Below are 16,157 nucleotides of genomic sequence, written 5' to 3' on the forward strand. Positions count from 1 at the left end.
CTGTGTTGGCCCTGCGATGAGGTGGCGACTTGTCCAGGGTGTACCCCGCCTTCCGCCCGATTCTAGCTGAGATAGGCGCCAGCGCCCCCCGCGACCCCAAAAGGGAATAAGCGGTAGAAAATGAATGGATGGATGGATCTACTTGAGACAAAACCGATCAGAGCCTGCTCTTTAGTATCAAGGCATCTGATTGGCTGAGCTTAACGATATTGGATCAAAGCCGTGTAAAGGTGACTATTTCTTGTTAAAACTCTATTTAGAAGGTCATGAACCGATTTTTTTTTTTTAATGTTTTTGCAATGAAAATATTCAATTCATAATTAATAATTACTACATTTACCAAGTCCCACCTCAGAAAAAAATGTTAAAGTTCAAGTTAAAGTACCAATGATTGTCCCACACACACTACGTGTGTCGAAATTATTCTCTGCATTTGACCCATCACCCTTGATCACCCCCCTGGGAGGTGAGGAGAGCAGTGAGCAGCAGCGGTCATCGTGCCCGGGAATTATTTTTGGTGATTCAACCCCCAATTCCAACACTCAGATCAGACAAAACGAGCATGTAGAATACTCTAAATTGAATTGCACTGCAGCACCTTCAGTCAGCAAACCCGCCCAAAAGATGGCGCCATAGCGCAAACCTCACACCTTATCATTGTCTTTGCTTGATTTTAATATTTTTTCAAGACTATTTGCATTATGGCCGCCAGCGAAAACAGAAGAAAAAAAAATCCATAAATTAGCCGCACCGTTTTATGAGCCGTGGGATTCAAAGTGTATGGGGAAAAAAATACAGAATTTATTGTAAGTGATTTTTTTGGTCAACCACTAGATGAGGGGTCACCAACCTTTTTGAAACCAAGAGCTACTTCTCGGGTACTGATTAATGCAAAGGGCTACCAGTTTGATACACACTTAAATAAATTGCCAGAAATAGCCAATTTGCTCAATTTACCTTTAATAAATAAATCTACAGCTGCTGATCCGCCTCCGCTGTGAACGGGACTCTCGCTGCTGTGTTGGATCCACTTTGGACTGGACTCTCGCGACTGTGTTGGATCCATTGTGGATTGAACTTTCACAGTATCATGTTAGACCCGCTCGACATCCATTGCTTTCCTCCTCTCCAAGGTTCTCATAGTCATCATTGTCACCGACGTCCCACTGGGTCATTATTGTCACCGATGTCCCACTGGGTGTGAGTTTTCCTTGCCCTTATGTGGGCCTACCGAGGATGTCGTGGTGGTTTGTGCAGCCAGCCCTTTGAGACACTAGTGATTTAGGGCTATATAAGTAAACATTGATTGATTGATTGATATATATATATATATATGTATATAAAAAATGGGTATTTCTGTCCGTCATTCCGTCGTACATTTTTTTTCCTTTTATGGAAGGTTTTTTGTAGAGAATAAATGATGAAAAAAACACTTAATTGAACGGTTTAAAAGAGGAGAAAACAAGAAAAAAATGAAAATTAAATTATGAAACATAGTTTATCTTCAATGTCGACTCTTTAAAATTCAAAATACAACCGAAAAAAAGAAGAGAAAAACTAGCTCATAAGAATCTTTTTGAAAAAATTCAAAAAAGAATTTATGGAACATCATTAGTAATTTTTCCTGATTAAAATTAATCTTAGAATTTTGATTACATGTTTTAAATAGGTTAAAATCCAATCTGCACTTTGTAAGAATACATAACAAATTGGACCAAGCTATATTTCTAACAAAAACAAATCATTATTTCTTCTAGATTTTCAGAACAAAAATTTTAAAAGAGTTTCAAAAGACTTTGAAATAAGATTTAAATTTGATTCTAAAGATTTTCTAGATTTGCCGGAATATTTTTTTTAAATTTTAATCAGTTTGAAGAAATATTTCACAAATATTCTTCGTCGAAAAAACAGAAGCTAAAATGAAGAATTTAATTAAAATGTATTTATTATTCTTTACAATAATAAAAAAAAATACTTGAACATTGATTTAAATTGTCAGGAAAGAAGAGGAAGGAATTTAAAAGGTAAAAAGGTATGTTTTTAAAAATCCTAAAATAATTTTTAAGGTTGTGGTTTTTCTCTAAAATTGTCTTTCTAAAAGTAAAAATATAAATGAATTCATTTTAACAAGTGAAGACCAAGTCTAAATATTTTCTTGAATTTTCCAATTCTATTTGAGTTTTGTCTCTCTTAGAATTAAAAATGTCGAGCAAAGCGAGACCAGCTTGCTAGTAAATAAATACAATTTAAAAAAATAGAGGCAGCTCACTGGTAAGTGCTGCTATTTGAGCTATTTTTAGAACAGGCCAGCGGGCGACTCATCTGGTCCTTACGGGCTACCTGGTGCCCGCGGGCACCATGTTGGTGACCCCTGCACTAGATGGAGCGCACAGTTTGTGAATGACTGCATGAAAGGATCACTGCATCATCCGTGGCAACTATAAACTGCCGTTCATCACACCTTCGCCGGCGGCCATCAGCGTAAGAAAAAGCCATTTTTCTTGAACGGCAACAAATTAACACTTGGCGCGCTTAACGGCCTCGAAATGTAATCACCATCGCTGTTAATTGCACGCGAGTCAATGTTGCGCGGAAGACGTCGGCACAATATTCGACGGACCGCGCGGTCTGTTCTTTTTTCAACGGCGCGAGTGGTTGTCATGACGACCCCGGTGACGGCGTGGCGCTGTTGGGAGAGTGGTTCCTGGTTCAATCCCCACCTTCTACCAACCTCGTCATGGTTTGTTGTGTCCTTGAGCGGACGCTTCACCCTTGCGCCTGATGGATCATGGTTAAATTAGGGTCTTGCACGGCAGCTCCCGCCATCAGTGTGTGAATGTGGAAATAGTGTCAAAGCCCTTTGAGTACCTTGAAGGTAGAAAAGCGCTATACAAGTACAAGCCATTTACTATTTACAAACCCCGTTTCCATATGAGTTGGGAAATTGTGTTAGATGTAAATACAAACAGAATACAATGATTTGCAAATCAATTTCAACCCATATTCAGTTGAATACGCTACAAAGACAACATATTTGATGTTCAAACTCAAACTTTATTTTTTTTTTGCAAATAATAATTAACTTAGGATTTCATGGCTGCAACAGGTGCCAAAGTAGTTGGGAAAGGGCATGTTCACCACTGTGTTACATCACCTTTTCTTTTCACAACTTTCAATAAACGTTTGGGAACTGAGGAAACTAATTCTTGAAGTTTTGAAAGTGGAATTCTTTCCCATTCTTGTTTTATGTAGAGCTTCAGTCGTTCAACAGTCCGGGGTCTCCGCTGTCGTATTTTACGCTTCATAATGCGCTACACATTTTCAATAGGAGACAGGTCTGGACTGGAGGCGGGCCAGGAAAGTACCCGCACTCTTTTTTTACGAAGCCACGCTGTTGTAAAACGTGCTGAATGTGGCTTGGCATTGTCTTGATGAAATAAGCAGGGGCAACCATGAAAAAGATGGCGCTTAGATGGCAGCATATGTTGTTCCAAAACCTGTATGTACCTTTCAGCATTAATGGTGCCTTCCCAGATGTGTAAGTTACCCATGCCTTGGGCACTAATGCACCCCCATACCATCACAGATGCTGGCTTTTCAACTTTGCGTCGATAACAGTCTGGGTGGTTCGCTTCCCCTTTGGTCCAGATGACACAATGCCGAATATTTCCAAAAACAATTTGAAATGTGGACTCGTCAGACCACAGAACACCTTTCCACTTTGCATCAGTCCATCTTAGATGATCTCGGGCCCAGAGAAGCCGGCGGCGTTTCTGGATGTTGTTGATAAATGACTTTTGCTTTGCATAGTAGAGCTTTAACTTGCACTTACAGATCCATCCATCCATCCATTTTCTACCGCTTATTCCCTTTCGGGGTCGCGGTGGGCGCTGGCGCCTATCTCAGCTACAATCGGGCTGAAGGCGGGGTACACCCTGGACAAGTCGCCACCTCATCGCAGGGTCAACACAGATAGACAGAGAACATTCACACTCACATTCACACACTAGGGCCAATTTAGTGTTGCCAATCAACCTATCCCCAGGTGCATGTCTTTGGAAGTGGGAGGAAGCCGGAGTACCCGGAGGGAACCCACGCATTCACGGGGAGAACATGCAAACTCCACACAGAAAGATCCTCAGCCTGGAATTGAACCCAGGACTGCAGAACCTTCGTATTGTGAGGCAGACGCACTAACCCCTGGGCTTAAATAAATGAACATTTATTAAAACTTTATTTTATTGTATATTATTTATTAACATTTATTATATAAATGAACATTTATTAACATGAACACCCACAAAAGTAAATGTTGAGTATCGATTCCCAGCTACCATGTGAAAAGCTACCCATCCTTATGTTGAGTCGCCAACAGTGCAGGTGTCTCTTTTTTTGTGGTGTTACGAGCAACGTGGCATTGAGTTGTGTGTTTACGTGTGGATAAGCAACATATATATATATATATATTTTTTTTTTTTTCAAAACCGCGAGAGCTGTCACTGAGCTGCTTCTTTTTAAAACCGAAAGCGGATGTCAGCGCCGCCAGTGATGCGTCAGCCAGGGCTAAGCCGAGTAAAAACCGTTACGGTTTCTGCGAGAAGCTTTTCCTGTGACAGCCGCAGCTGCACTGCTTTAAGAAAGAGAGAGAAAAAAATAATGAAATAAACTTTCCCCAAGACTTGGCGTGAAGAAGATTTAGGTCAGCATCTTCTACAGGAAGTTTGTGTGCACCGCAACCCAGACAAGGTGTGCACGCTCCTCAAACCTCAACGCGAGTACGTTGTACCCGATTCGTTAGGTTCTCTGTGCCATGCGATCTGATTGTCATCAATTATTTTATCACGTCAAACTACTCTACGAGAGCAGCTTCTAACGCATGTTGATGCAGTTTCTGTTGGCCGCCAGCAGAGGACCACAAAAAAATTCTGTATAAATTCAAGTTTTTCAAACTGTTCCAACTGCGTGGAACGTTACAGTAACCCAGGGGTCGGCAACCCAAAACGTTAAAAGAGTCATATTGGACCAAAAATACAAAAAACAAAACAGTGAAAAGCCGTATATAAGTGAATAAAGGCAACACATTGCGTAAGTGTCTATATGAGCTATAATAGCCTACTATGAAAATGACTTGAAAAGACTTATATAAGTGTTATAATGAAGGCAACACATCATGTAAGTGTCTATATTGCTATATTAACCTACTATGAACATGACTTTAAAAGTCTTATATAAGTGTTATAATGAAGGCAACACATGACGTAAGTGTCTATATTAGCTATAATAGCCTACTATCAAAATGACTTTAAAAGTCTTATATAAGTGTTATAATGAAGGCAAAACATTATGTATGTGACTATATTAGCTATATTAGCCTACTTTCAAGATGACTTTAAAAGTCATTTAGGCAACACATGATGTAAGTGTCTATATTAGCTATATTAGCCTACTATCAAAATGACTTTAAAAGTCTTATATAAGTGTTATAATGAAGGCAAAACATGATGTATGTGACCATATTAGCTATATTAGCCTACTATCAAGATGACTTTAAAAGTCATTTAGGCAACACATGATGTAAGTGTCTATATTGGCTATATTAGCCTACTATCAAAATGACTTTAAAAGTCTTATATAAGTGCTATAATGAAGGCAACACATGATGTAAGTGTTTATATTGCTATAGTAGCTTACTATTAAAATGACTTTAAAAGTCTTATATAAGTCTTATAATGAAGGCAACACATGATGCAAGTGTCTATATTAGCCTACTATCAAACTGAATTTAAAAGTCTTATATAAGTGTTTTAACAAAAGCAACACATGATGTGTCTATTTTAGCTATATTAGCCTACTATCAAAATTACTTTAAAAATCTTACATAAGTGTTATAATAAAGGCAACACACGATGTGTCTATTTTAGCTATATTAGCCTACTATCAAAATGACTTTAAAAATCTTACATAAGTGTTATAATAAGGGAAACACATGACGTAAGTGTCTATATTAGCTATAATAGCCTACTACCAAAATGACTACGTGTCGCAGGCTGAAGTAAATCTTCGTTGGCAGAAATGTTGAAATGTAATATTCAATCTACACGTTTTTACAACATTAAAAACCATTAGTAAATCAGACTCCTGGAAATGGCTGGCTTTTAACGGCCAAAGGTGTGAGCGGCAGGCTCTCTTCTTCTAATGGATTGATTACAATCTTTGGCGAGCTAGGTATTATTTGCTGTGGTCTGGAACAACATGGCACGCAAACAACTAGCTAACTATCAGAAATGCAGCCAATATCACATAATGTGTCATTAGACATACAAATATAAATAAAATATAAAGAGGATAAAAGTAAAGGATATTAAATGAGCTGAAATATACCGACAAACGGGGAATAACGATGCAATCTGTACATACAGCTAGCATAAATAGCATGTTAGCATTAATTTGCGTGTAGTCATGGACTGACCCAATGTGTCTGATTAGCACTCCACACAAGTCGATAACATCAACAAAGCTCACCTTTGTGCATTCACGCACAGCTTAAAAGGTTTGGTGGACAAAATGAGAGAGTGGAAGATTTCACATGTAAACAAACTTTTGCGTCACGGTCCACACTATGGTAAATGATAAATAAATGGGTTGTACTTGTATAGCGCTTTTCTACCTTCAAGGTACTTAAAGCGCTTTGACACTACTTCCACATGCCATGCAAGGCGCCAACCAGCACCCATTAGGAGCAAGGGTGAAGTGTCTTGCTCAGGACACAACGGACGTGACGAGGTTGGTACTAGGTGGGATTTGAACCAGTGACCCTCGGGTTGCGCACGGTCACTCTCCCACTGCGCCACGCCGCCCCGTGACTTCAAGAACAGGTGAAATTAGTGGGACATTAGATGTCCAACCAAATAGTCTCATCAGTGAAGCGTACATACACACATAATATTAAACAGTGGGCTTTTGGTAAGGTTTGTCCTAAAAAAAACAAAAAACATACTAAAACAAAAAAAATGATTTCCCCCCCATCTTTTTACATTTTCAATCCTTTTTTCAAAAATGCTCATGGGTTGCTGACCACCCGCAGAATGAAACATACTGTCTCGTTTTTGAAATTATTATTACTTAGGCTTACTATGCTACTGTATTTCAATGTTAATCATTATAATGGTACATGAAGAGCCAAGTGTTTTTTTTGTTTTGTTCTGTTTTTCTTAGGTGATGGTAAAGTTTGGAGCAAAGATTACCTGTTAGTCTTGGCGACAGGTGTCGGCAGCACACAGGTGAGCCTCCAGCCAAACGTCGCCAGGGACTGCAGCAGCGGGATGTAATCGGCCTTCACCTGCAGACCCTGCAAAGAACAGAAAGCCTTGATTGCCGTCAATCTGCATGATTACAGGAGCGTAAATGCTCCGAACCAAGACACAAGTGACAGGTTGGGTTCTTAGTCCAGGTTTTAGTACAGTTCTTCTCTAATAGTGTGGCAGTGGAGGCTTCTCTATGGAGGTCTTGGGGCACTAAGAGGATAACCCCTTTACTACTGTTACCCCAGGTGGCCCTTGGCAAAGGCCTAGTACCTGACTGCCCCCTAGCCAGGGATACGGTGAAGACCTCAACGGCGGAGCAGGCGGAAGACGGTAGATTTAAGAACTACCACAACGGCTGCAATGCGAAGGAAGGCTGCAGCAGAAAAAGGGTCCCCTCCGTTGTTTTGGAACTCCACGCCACTGGACCCTAAACCGATTCTGTGGTGACTGTCAGTGCACCACGTTAAACAAAGTTACGTACAAGCATCCTCCATAAAGGGATACACCCCTACCAGGAGGATTGCCATACTCGTTTTGAGTGACGGCTGATGATTCTCACTCGAAAAAAAATCAACACACATTATTAATTTTTGTGCTCCAGAGTTAATGTTACTGATTAATCTGCATTTATTGTTCTTTTTTTTTAAATGTATTTAATTTATTTTTTTTGTCCCGCCTCGGCACTAGTTTTGTTGATGTAAATGATCTATATCTGCTGTGCTTATTTACTTTTTGAATGAGAAGTGTTGTATGCTTTTCTTGTATTTGACTTTATCAAATGCCATCCACCCATTTTCTACCGCTTGTCCTTTTTGGGGTAGCGGGGGTTGCTGGAGCCTATCTCGGCTGCATTCGGGCGGAAGGCGGTGTACACCCTGGACAAGTTGCCAGACTTTATTAAATGGATACATATTTATATTGGGTGCAGGAGGGGTGCAGAAGAAGGCGGCAGCAGAAAAAGGGTCCCACCAGTCGTCTTGGAACTCCACGCCAATGGACCCTAAACCAATTCAATCAAGGATCGTGTGGTGACTGTCATTGCACACGTTAAACAAAGTCACGCACAGGAATCCTCCATAAAGAGATACACCCCTACCAGGAGGATCGTCATACCTGTTTGGAATGACGGCAGATTAAGCTCATTCGAAAAAAAATCAACACACATTATTATTGTTTGTGCTCCAGAGTTAATGTTACTGATTAATCTGCATTTATTGTTATTTAAAAAAATAATAATAATAATTAAACTTTTTTTTGTCCCGCCTCGGCACTTAGGCAAATCGTATTGTTGATGTAAATGATCTATATCTGCTGTGCTTATTTACCTTATAAATGAGAAGTGTTGGATACTTTTCTTGTATTTGACTTTATCAAATGCCATCCATACATTTCCTACCACTTGTCCCTTTTGGTGTCACGGGGTTGCTGGAGCCTATCAGCAGCATTCAGGCGGAAGGCGCTGTACACTCTGGACAAGTTGTCAGCTCATTGCAGAGTTTATTAAATGGATTCATATTAATATCGAGTGAAAGAGGGGTGCAGAAGAAGGCTGCAGCAGATAAAGGGTTTCACCAGTCGTCTTGGAACTCCATGCCACTGGACCCCTAACCCGATTTCTGTCAAGGATCGTGTGGTGATTGTCTGTGCACCACGTTAAAAAAAGTTCTATTTTGGTTTCATCTGACCACATGACATTCTCCCAATCCTCTGCTGTATCATCCATGTATCCATTTTGGTATAAACTCAACTCGTGGTGTTTGGAGGAAGAAAAATACTGAGTTGCATCCCAAGAACATCAGGCCTACTGTGAAGCATGGGGGTGGAAACATCATGCTTTGGGGCTGTTTTTCTGCTAAGGGGACAGGACGATTGATCCGTGTTAAGGAAAGAGTGAATGGGGCCATGTATCGTGAGATTTTGAGCCAAAACCGCCTTCCATCAGTGAGAGCTTTGACTGGTAGACCAAATACTTATTTTCCACCATAATTTACAAATAAATTATTTAAAATTCCTACAATGTGAATTCCTGGATTTTTTTTTCACATTCTGTCTCTCACAGTTGAAGTGTACCTATGATGAAAATTACAGACCTCTGTCATCATTTTAAGTGGGATAACTTGCACAATCGGTGGCTGACTAAATACTTTTTTGCCCCACTGTATTAATAACCGCCTGGAATGGGCGTATGCTGTCTTCAAGTTAAACTGGAGTGGTAATTGTAATTTTTGGCCTCTCCTGGTGGCCACAATAATTCATGCGGACACATTTGTTACTGGATACTTTCTAATACGGTACATATTGAATGTGTATATAAGGATAGGTATCCTTCACATTTGAACCTGTACGGTACCAATTCCTGGTACCTGGGAATCGATATGGGTACTCAGCGGTACCGATTTTTGTTACTTATATGTGTTAATGTTTTTGATAATAAGTTGTATTTTATTACAAGCTGATTATAAAAACTTCTTTCAAGTTGTAGTACTTTGTTTTATTGTGAATTTTCCTCTACAGTCCTGTATAGTTTATAGTGTGTTGGTCAGTTCAGTCTGTTGCGCCCTACAAAGGGTTAACACTGTAAATATTGTACTTATTATTGATTGTAGCATACATCGTTATTGTGGTTTTCTTTAACAGTTTTAGAGGTGTTAAAATCATGCTAATCAGTAGCATGCCAATAGCAAAAACCGATGTATATTAGCATCGAGCTAACGCATTTTTGGAAAAGTGGAGCCTTACTTTACTGACGGAGCGTTTTTTTTGGGTCAATTCCTTTGTTGGCATTAGAAAATTGCAACATTACGTCGAGGTATTGGGTTGTGTCCGCTCTCAGTGCTGCTGGAGTGATCACTCTTGAATGCAAAGAGCTACTGAGTGGGCAACCGGGCGTGGCGTCACTCGAGCTTTTAGCTAGATATGGACAACGTGAGTACTGAGAAGAAGGCCTGGATGAAATTCATAGAATTAAAGGAAAAAACATCTTAAAAATATGACCGAGCGCGCAGGTAGTTAACACGGTGGAGCAGTTGGAGCGTAGCACTGCTAGTCTGCGCCATACTGAAGCGGAATTAGTCAATAACGAGCAGACATTGTACAGTAAGTGACTAATTATGCTGAAAACTTAAATTCCTTGCAAAGACAAGACATTCAAACTGGAAAACTTTGTTGTTTTATGCAACGATTAGCTCATTTGGAATTTGAAGCCTGCGACATGTTTCAAAAAAGAAAGTTGAAGAATGCTCATCAAAAACTTATTTGGAACATCTCACAGGTGTACAGTCTAATTGGGAACAGGTAAGTGCCATGATTAGATAAAAAAGCAGCTTCCATTAAATTCTCAGTCATTCACAAACAGGGATGGGGCGAGGGTCACCACTTTGTGAACAAATGCGTGAGCAAACAACATTTCTTGACGAGATATTGCAAGGAATTTAGGGATTTCACCATCTACGGTCTGTAATATCATCGAAAGGTTCAGAGAATCTGGAGAAATCACTGCACGTAAGCGATGATATTACGGACCTTTGATCCCTCAGGCGGTACTGCATCAAAAAGCGACATCAGTGTGTAGAGGATATCACCAAATGGGCTCAGGAACACTTCAGAAAACCATTTTCAGTAACTACAGTTGGTCGCTCCACCTGTAAGTGCAAGTTAAAGCTCAACTATGCAAAGCGAAAGCCATTTATCAACAACACCCAGAAACGCTGCCGGCTTCGCTGGGCCCGTGCTCATCTAAGACGTACTGATGCAAAGTGGAAAAGTGTTCTGTAGTCTCACGAGTCCTCATTTCAAATTGTTTTGGAAACTGTGGACATCGTGTCCTCCGCACCAAAGAAGAACAGAACCATCCGGATTGTTAAAGGCGTAACGTTGAAAAGCCAGCATCTGTGATGGTATGGGGGTGTATTAGTGCCCAAGGCATGGGTAACTTACATATCTGTGAAGGCACCATTAATGCTGAAAGGTACATACAGGTTTTGGAGCAACATATGTTGTCATCCAAGCAACATTATAATGGACGCCCCTGCTTATTTCAGCAAGACAATGCCAAGCCACGTGTTACAACAGCGTGGCGTCATAGTAAAAGAGTGCGGGTACTAGACTGGCCTGCCTGTAGTCCATTGGAAAATGTGTGGTGCAATATGAAGCTTAAACGTTGAACAACTTAAGCTGTACATCAAACCAGAATGGGAAATAATTCCGCCTGAAAAGCTTAAAAAATTCGGGTCCTCAGTTCCCAAACGTTTACTGAGTGTTGTTAAAAGGAAAGGCCATGTAACATAGTGGTAAAAATTTGTCGGCTTTATGATGTTAGATGATGAGAAAGTGTATTCTGTTGAGTATTTTTGTGACACTTCTGATAGAAATTAAAGCCTGCTGGCCGGCGGCGGTCAGTGTTGCTGGCTCTCATCTCGCCCACTTCCTCGCCTCCGCCGCCCGGCAGAGCAAGTGTGACCTCTCGCTGTCTGAGCCACGCTGCAAATTAGCCTTTCGCTATCTAGGTCGCCTCTTGTCTCACCTCGGCCGCAGAGGACCGAGATATCGCACACGCCTAACGTGTCAGACATGCGAGGTGCGTACCTCCGGCACCGTCCTCAGAGGGGCGGACGCTGCTGATGCATGCTGGGAATTGTCCGCCGGGCCCACCACTTGAGTCTTGGTGTACCCTCGTGCAGAAGATGGGGGTTGCAGTCGGAGAGCACCCGTGAAGAGCGAATAAAATGCAAGAAATGGTGATGCCCATGGAAATGTGTCTCTTTGACAGCTTCTTACAGTTTAGAACAGGGTGATCAAAGTGCGGCCTGGGGGCCATTTGTGGCCCACAGCTAATGTTTTAATGGCCTCAGCACATTCTAACAATACGGGGGGGAAACAAACATAAAAAAAACTGGACTCAAAGAGCAAACAGGTGAATTGTAATGTTGTTATAAATGATTGCCCTATTTAAGGCTCCAATTATAAATACTTCACATAATACATTCTGCTTTGAAATATTTTGGGGGTAAATATTGCATAATAAGGTTTTTTCTATACACAGTACTGTAAATACACACATACATACACACTGTATATATTGTATACATGTATATACATACTATATACATTTTTATATAAATATATATATACAGTATATATATACACACATACATATTTTGTACATATTCACATATATACATTTTGTGTGTGTGTGTGTGTGTGTGTATATATATATATATATATATATATACACACATATATACCTACATTCTGTATTTATGTATAAGTGTATACGTCTATATAAATATGTGTGTATATCTACAGTACATACATAGTATTAGGTATACATAAACAGTATATATATATATATATATATATATATATATATACATATGTATATAAAAAAAAATATATATATATATATATATACATATGTATATATGTATATATATATATCCATATATACATATACATGCATATATACATATATACATATACATGCATATACATACACATATATATATATATATATATATATATATATATATATATATATATATATATATATATATACATATACATGCATATACATACACATATATATACATACTGTATATATACACATACATATATATACACATATACATATATATATACACATATACACATACATATACATATATACACACATACATATATATATTTACATATATACATACATATACATATATACACATATACATACATATATATATATGTATATACATATATATATACACACAAATATAAATATATATATAAAAAGCACACACACATACACACACATATATGCACATACATATATATGCACATACATATACATACATATATACATAGTCATAGCTACACATATACATATTTATGTGTATACTGTATATATACACACGCACGCACGCACGCAAGCACGCACACACACACACACACACACACACACACACACACGCACACACACACACACACACACACAGTCTGGCGCTCTAAAAGCAACGCAAAGGAAAATTTGCAAGGCCTGAAGTTCTTTGAAAAACTGCACAAGATGGAGCAGACGTACTTAAACACAACCTAATGGAAGTCGGCGCTTTGTCTCGCTTGAAGTGTAAAAGTACCGGAGCAGCAATTGAATGAATACATGAATGAATGAGTAAACTGAATGCATACATGAATGATGCAGGAATGCTTGAATGAAAGCTTGGATCAATACATGAATGAATGCATGAATGGATGAATGAGTCAAATGTACGAATTCCTGAATGAAAGCATGGATCAATGCATAAATTAATACATTAATTCATTAGTTATTGAATGCATGAATACGTGCATGCAAATGCATGAAACAGGGAATGCATAAATGAATGACTGTTTGACTGAGTGCATATATGAATGCATCAGTAAATCAGTATATGCATGAATACATTAATGCATGCATGTATGAACGGGTGATAGAATGAATACATTAATGCATGAGTCAATACATTATTGAAGTGATACATTAATAAAAACATGAGTGATTAAATGCATGAATGAATGAATGAAAGCTTGGATCAATACATGAATGAATGCATGAATGGATGAATGAGACGATTGCCTGAATGAAAGCATGGATCAATACATAAATTAATACATTAATTCATTAGTTATTGAATGCATTGATACATGCATGGAAATGCATAAATCAGGGAATGCATAAATGAATGAATGTATGACTGAGTGAGTGCATATTGGAATGCATCAAGAAATCAGTATATGCATGAATTCATTAATGCATGCACGTATGAACGGGTGATAGAATGCATACATTAATGCATGAGTGAATAAATTCTTGAATTGATACATTAATTAAAAACGTGAATGCTTAAATGCATGCATGAATGAATGAATTAATAATTACAAAGAATGAATATATGAATTAATTATGAAGGAATACATTAATTAAAGCATGGTTCAATTCATGAATTATTTAATTAATTACTGAATGCATGGATACATAAATACAAGCGTGGATGAATGCATACTTGAGTGAATGTTTGAATGAGTGAATATATGAATGCATCAAGAAATCAGTATATAATTGACTACATTACAAATGTGTGCATGATTGAATGCATGTATGAATGGATGATTGAATGAATACATCAATGCATGAGTGACTACATTAATTAATACATGAATGAAAACATGACTGATCTAATACATGCATGAATGAGTGAGTAAAATGGATGTATGGATGCACGAATGAAAGTGTAGATCAATACATGAATTATTAAATAAATTAATACATTACTGAATGCATGAATAAATAAATACATGCATGAATGACTGAGTAAAATGGATATATGAATGCATGATTGACAGCATGGATCAATACATGAATTAATGAATTAATTAATTCCTTACTGAATGCATGAATAAATACATACATGCATGAATGAATGAATATGTGAATGAATGCATTAATGCATGCTTCATTATAAATGTAGAATTGAATGAATACATTCAAACACAAATGAATTAATTATTACATTAATATATCCATGACTGAATGAGTGCATTATTGCATGCACGACTGAATGCATGTGTGAGCAGATGATTGAATGAATAAATCAATTAATTATTACACTAATAAAAACATGAATGGTTAAATGTATTAATGGATGAGTGTGTCAGTGCATGCATGATTGAAAGCATGTATGAACGGGCGATTGAATGAATACATGCATGGGGAAAAAGTCATTGGAATAATACATGACTGAATGCTTGATTGATTTATTTGTGAATGCATGAATGATGGACATATTGAATGAATGAATGAATGAATAAATGAGCAGGAAGGTTGGACATAAGCGAGTGTGACGTGTGCTTGCTCCAACACAGCTGATTGAATGAATAAATAATTGAATTATTACACTAATGAAAACATGAATGATTGAATATATTAATGGATGAGTGTGTCAGTGCATGCATGATTGTAAGCATGAATGAACAGACGATTGAATGAATACATGCATGGGGAAAAACTCATTGGAATAATACATGACTGAATGCTTGAGTGATTTATTTGTAAATGCATGAATGATGGACATATTGAATGAATTAATTAATTAATTAATAAATGAATGAGCAGGAAGGTTGGACATAAGCGAGTGTGACGTGTCCTTGCTCCAACACAGCTGATTGAATGAATAAATCATTTAATTATGACACAAATGAAAACATGAATGATTAAATGTATTAATGGATGAGTGCGTCAGTGCATGCATGGTTGAAAGCATGTATGAACGGGCAATTGAATGAATACATGCATGGGGAAAAAGTCATTGGAATAATACATGACTGAATGCTTGATTGATTTATTTGTGAATGCATGAATGATGGACATATTGAATGAATGAATGAATGAATGAATGAACACATAAGCAGGAAGGTTGGACATAAGCGAGTGTGACGTGTCCTTGCTCCAACACAGCTGATTGAATGAATAAATCATTTAATTATGACACAAATGAAAACATGACTGATTAAATGTATTAATGGATGAGTGCGTCAGTGCATGCATGGTTGAAAGCATGTATGAACGGGCGATTGCATGAATACATGCATGGGGAAAAAGTCAATGGAATAATACATGACTGAATGCTTGATTTATTTGTGAATGCATGAATGATGGACATATTGAATGAATGAATGAATGAATGAATAAATGAACAGGAAGGTCGGACATAAGCGAGTGTGATGTGTGCTTGCTCCAACACAGCTGATTGAATGAATAAATCATTGAATTATTACACTAATGAAAACATGAATGATTGAATACATTAATGGATGGGTGTGTCAGTG

General features: G+C 38.1%; 1 protein-coding gene across 2 annotated transcripts in view; it reads right to left on the reverse strand.

Annotated features, from left to right (window-relative positions):
• Positions 1 to 16,157, reverse strand: part of LOC133561852 (raftlin-like) — a 268,397-nt gene that overhangs the window by 20,443 nt on the left and 231,797 nt on the right. For both annotated transcript variants that reach the window (XM_061915456.1, XM_061915455.1), the window contains exon 8: positions 7,245 to 7,348. In XM_061915456.1, the coding sequence (XP_061771440.1) occupies positions 7,245 to 7,348 (104 nt within the window). The remainder of the gene's footprint in view (positions 1 to 7,244; positions 7,349 to 16,157) is intronic.

The sequence above is a fragment of the Nerophis ophidion genome, linkage group LG11, assembly GCF_033978795.1.
Source record: "Nerophis ophidion isolate RoL-2023_Sa linkage group LG11, RoL_Noph_v1.0, whole genome shotgun sequence".
NCBI classification, from domain to species: Eukaryota; Metazoa; Chordata; class Actinopteri; order Syngnathiformes; family Syngnathidae; genus Nerophis; species Nerophis ophidion.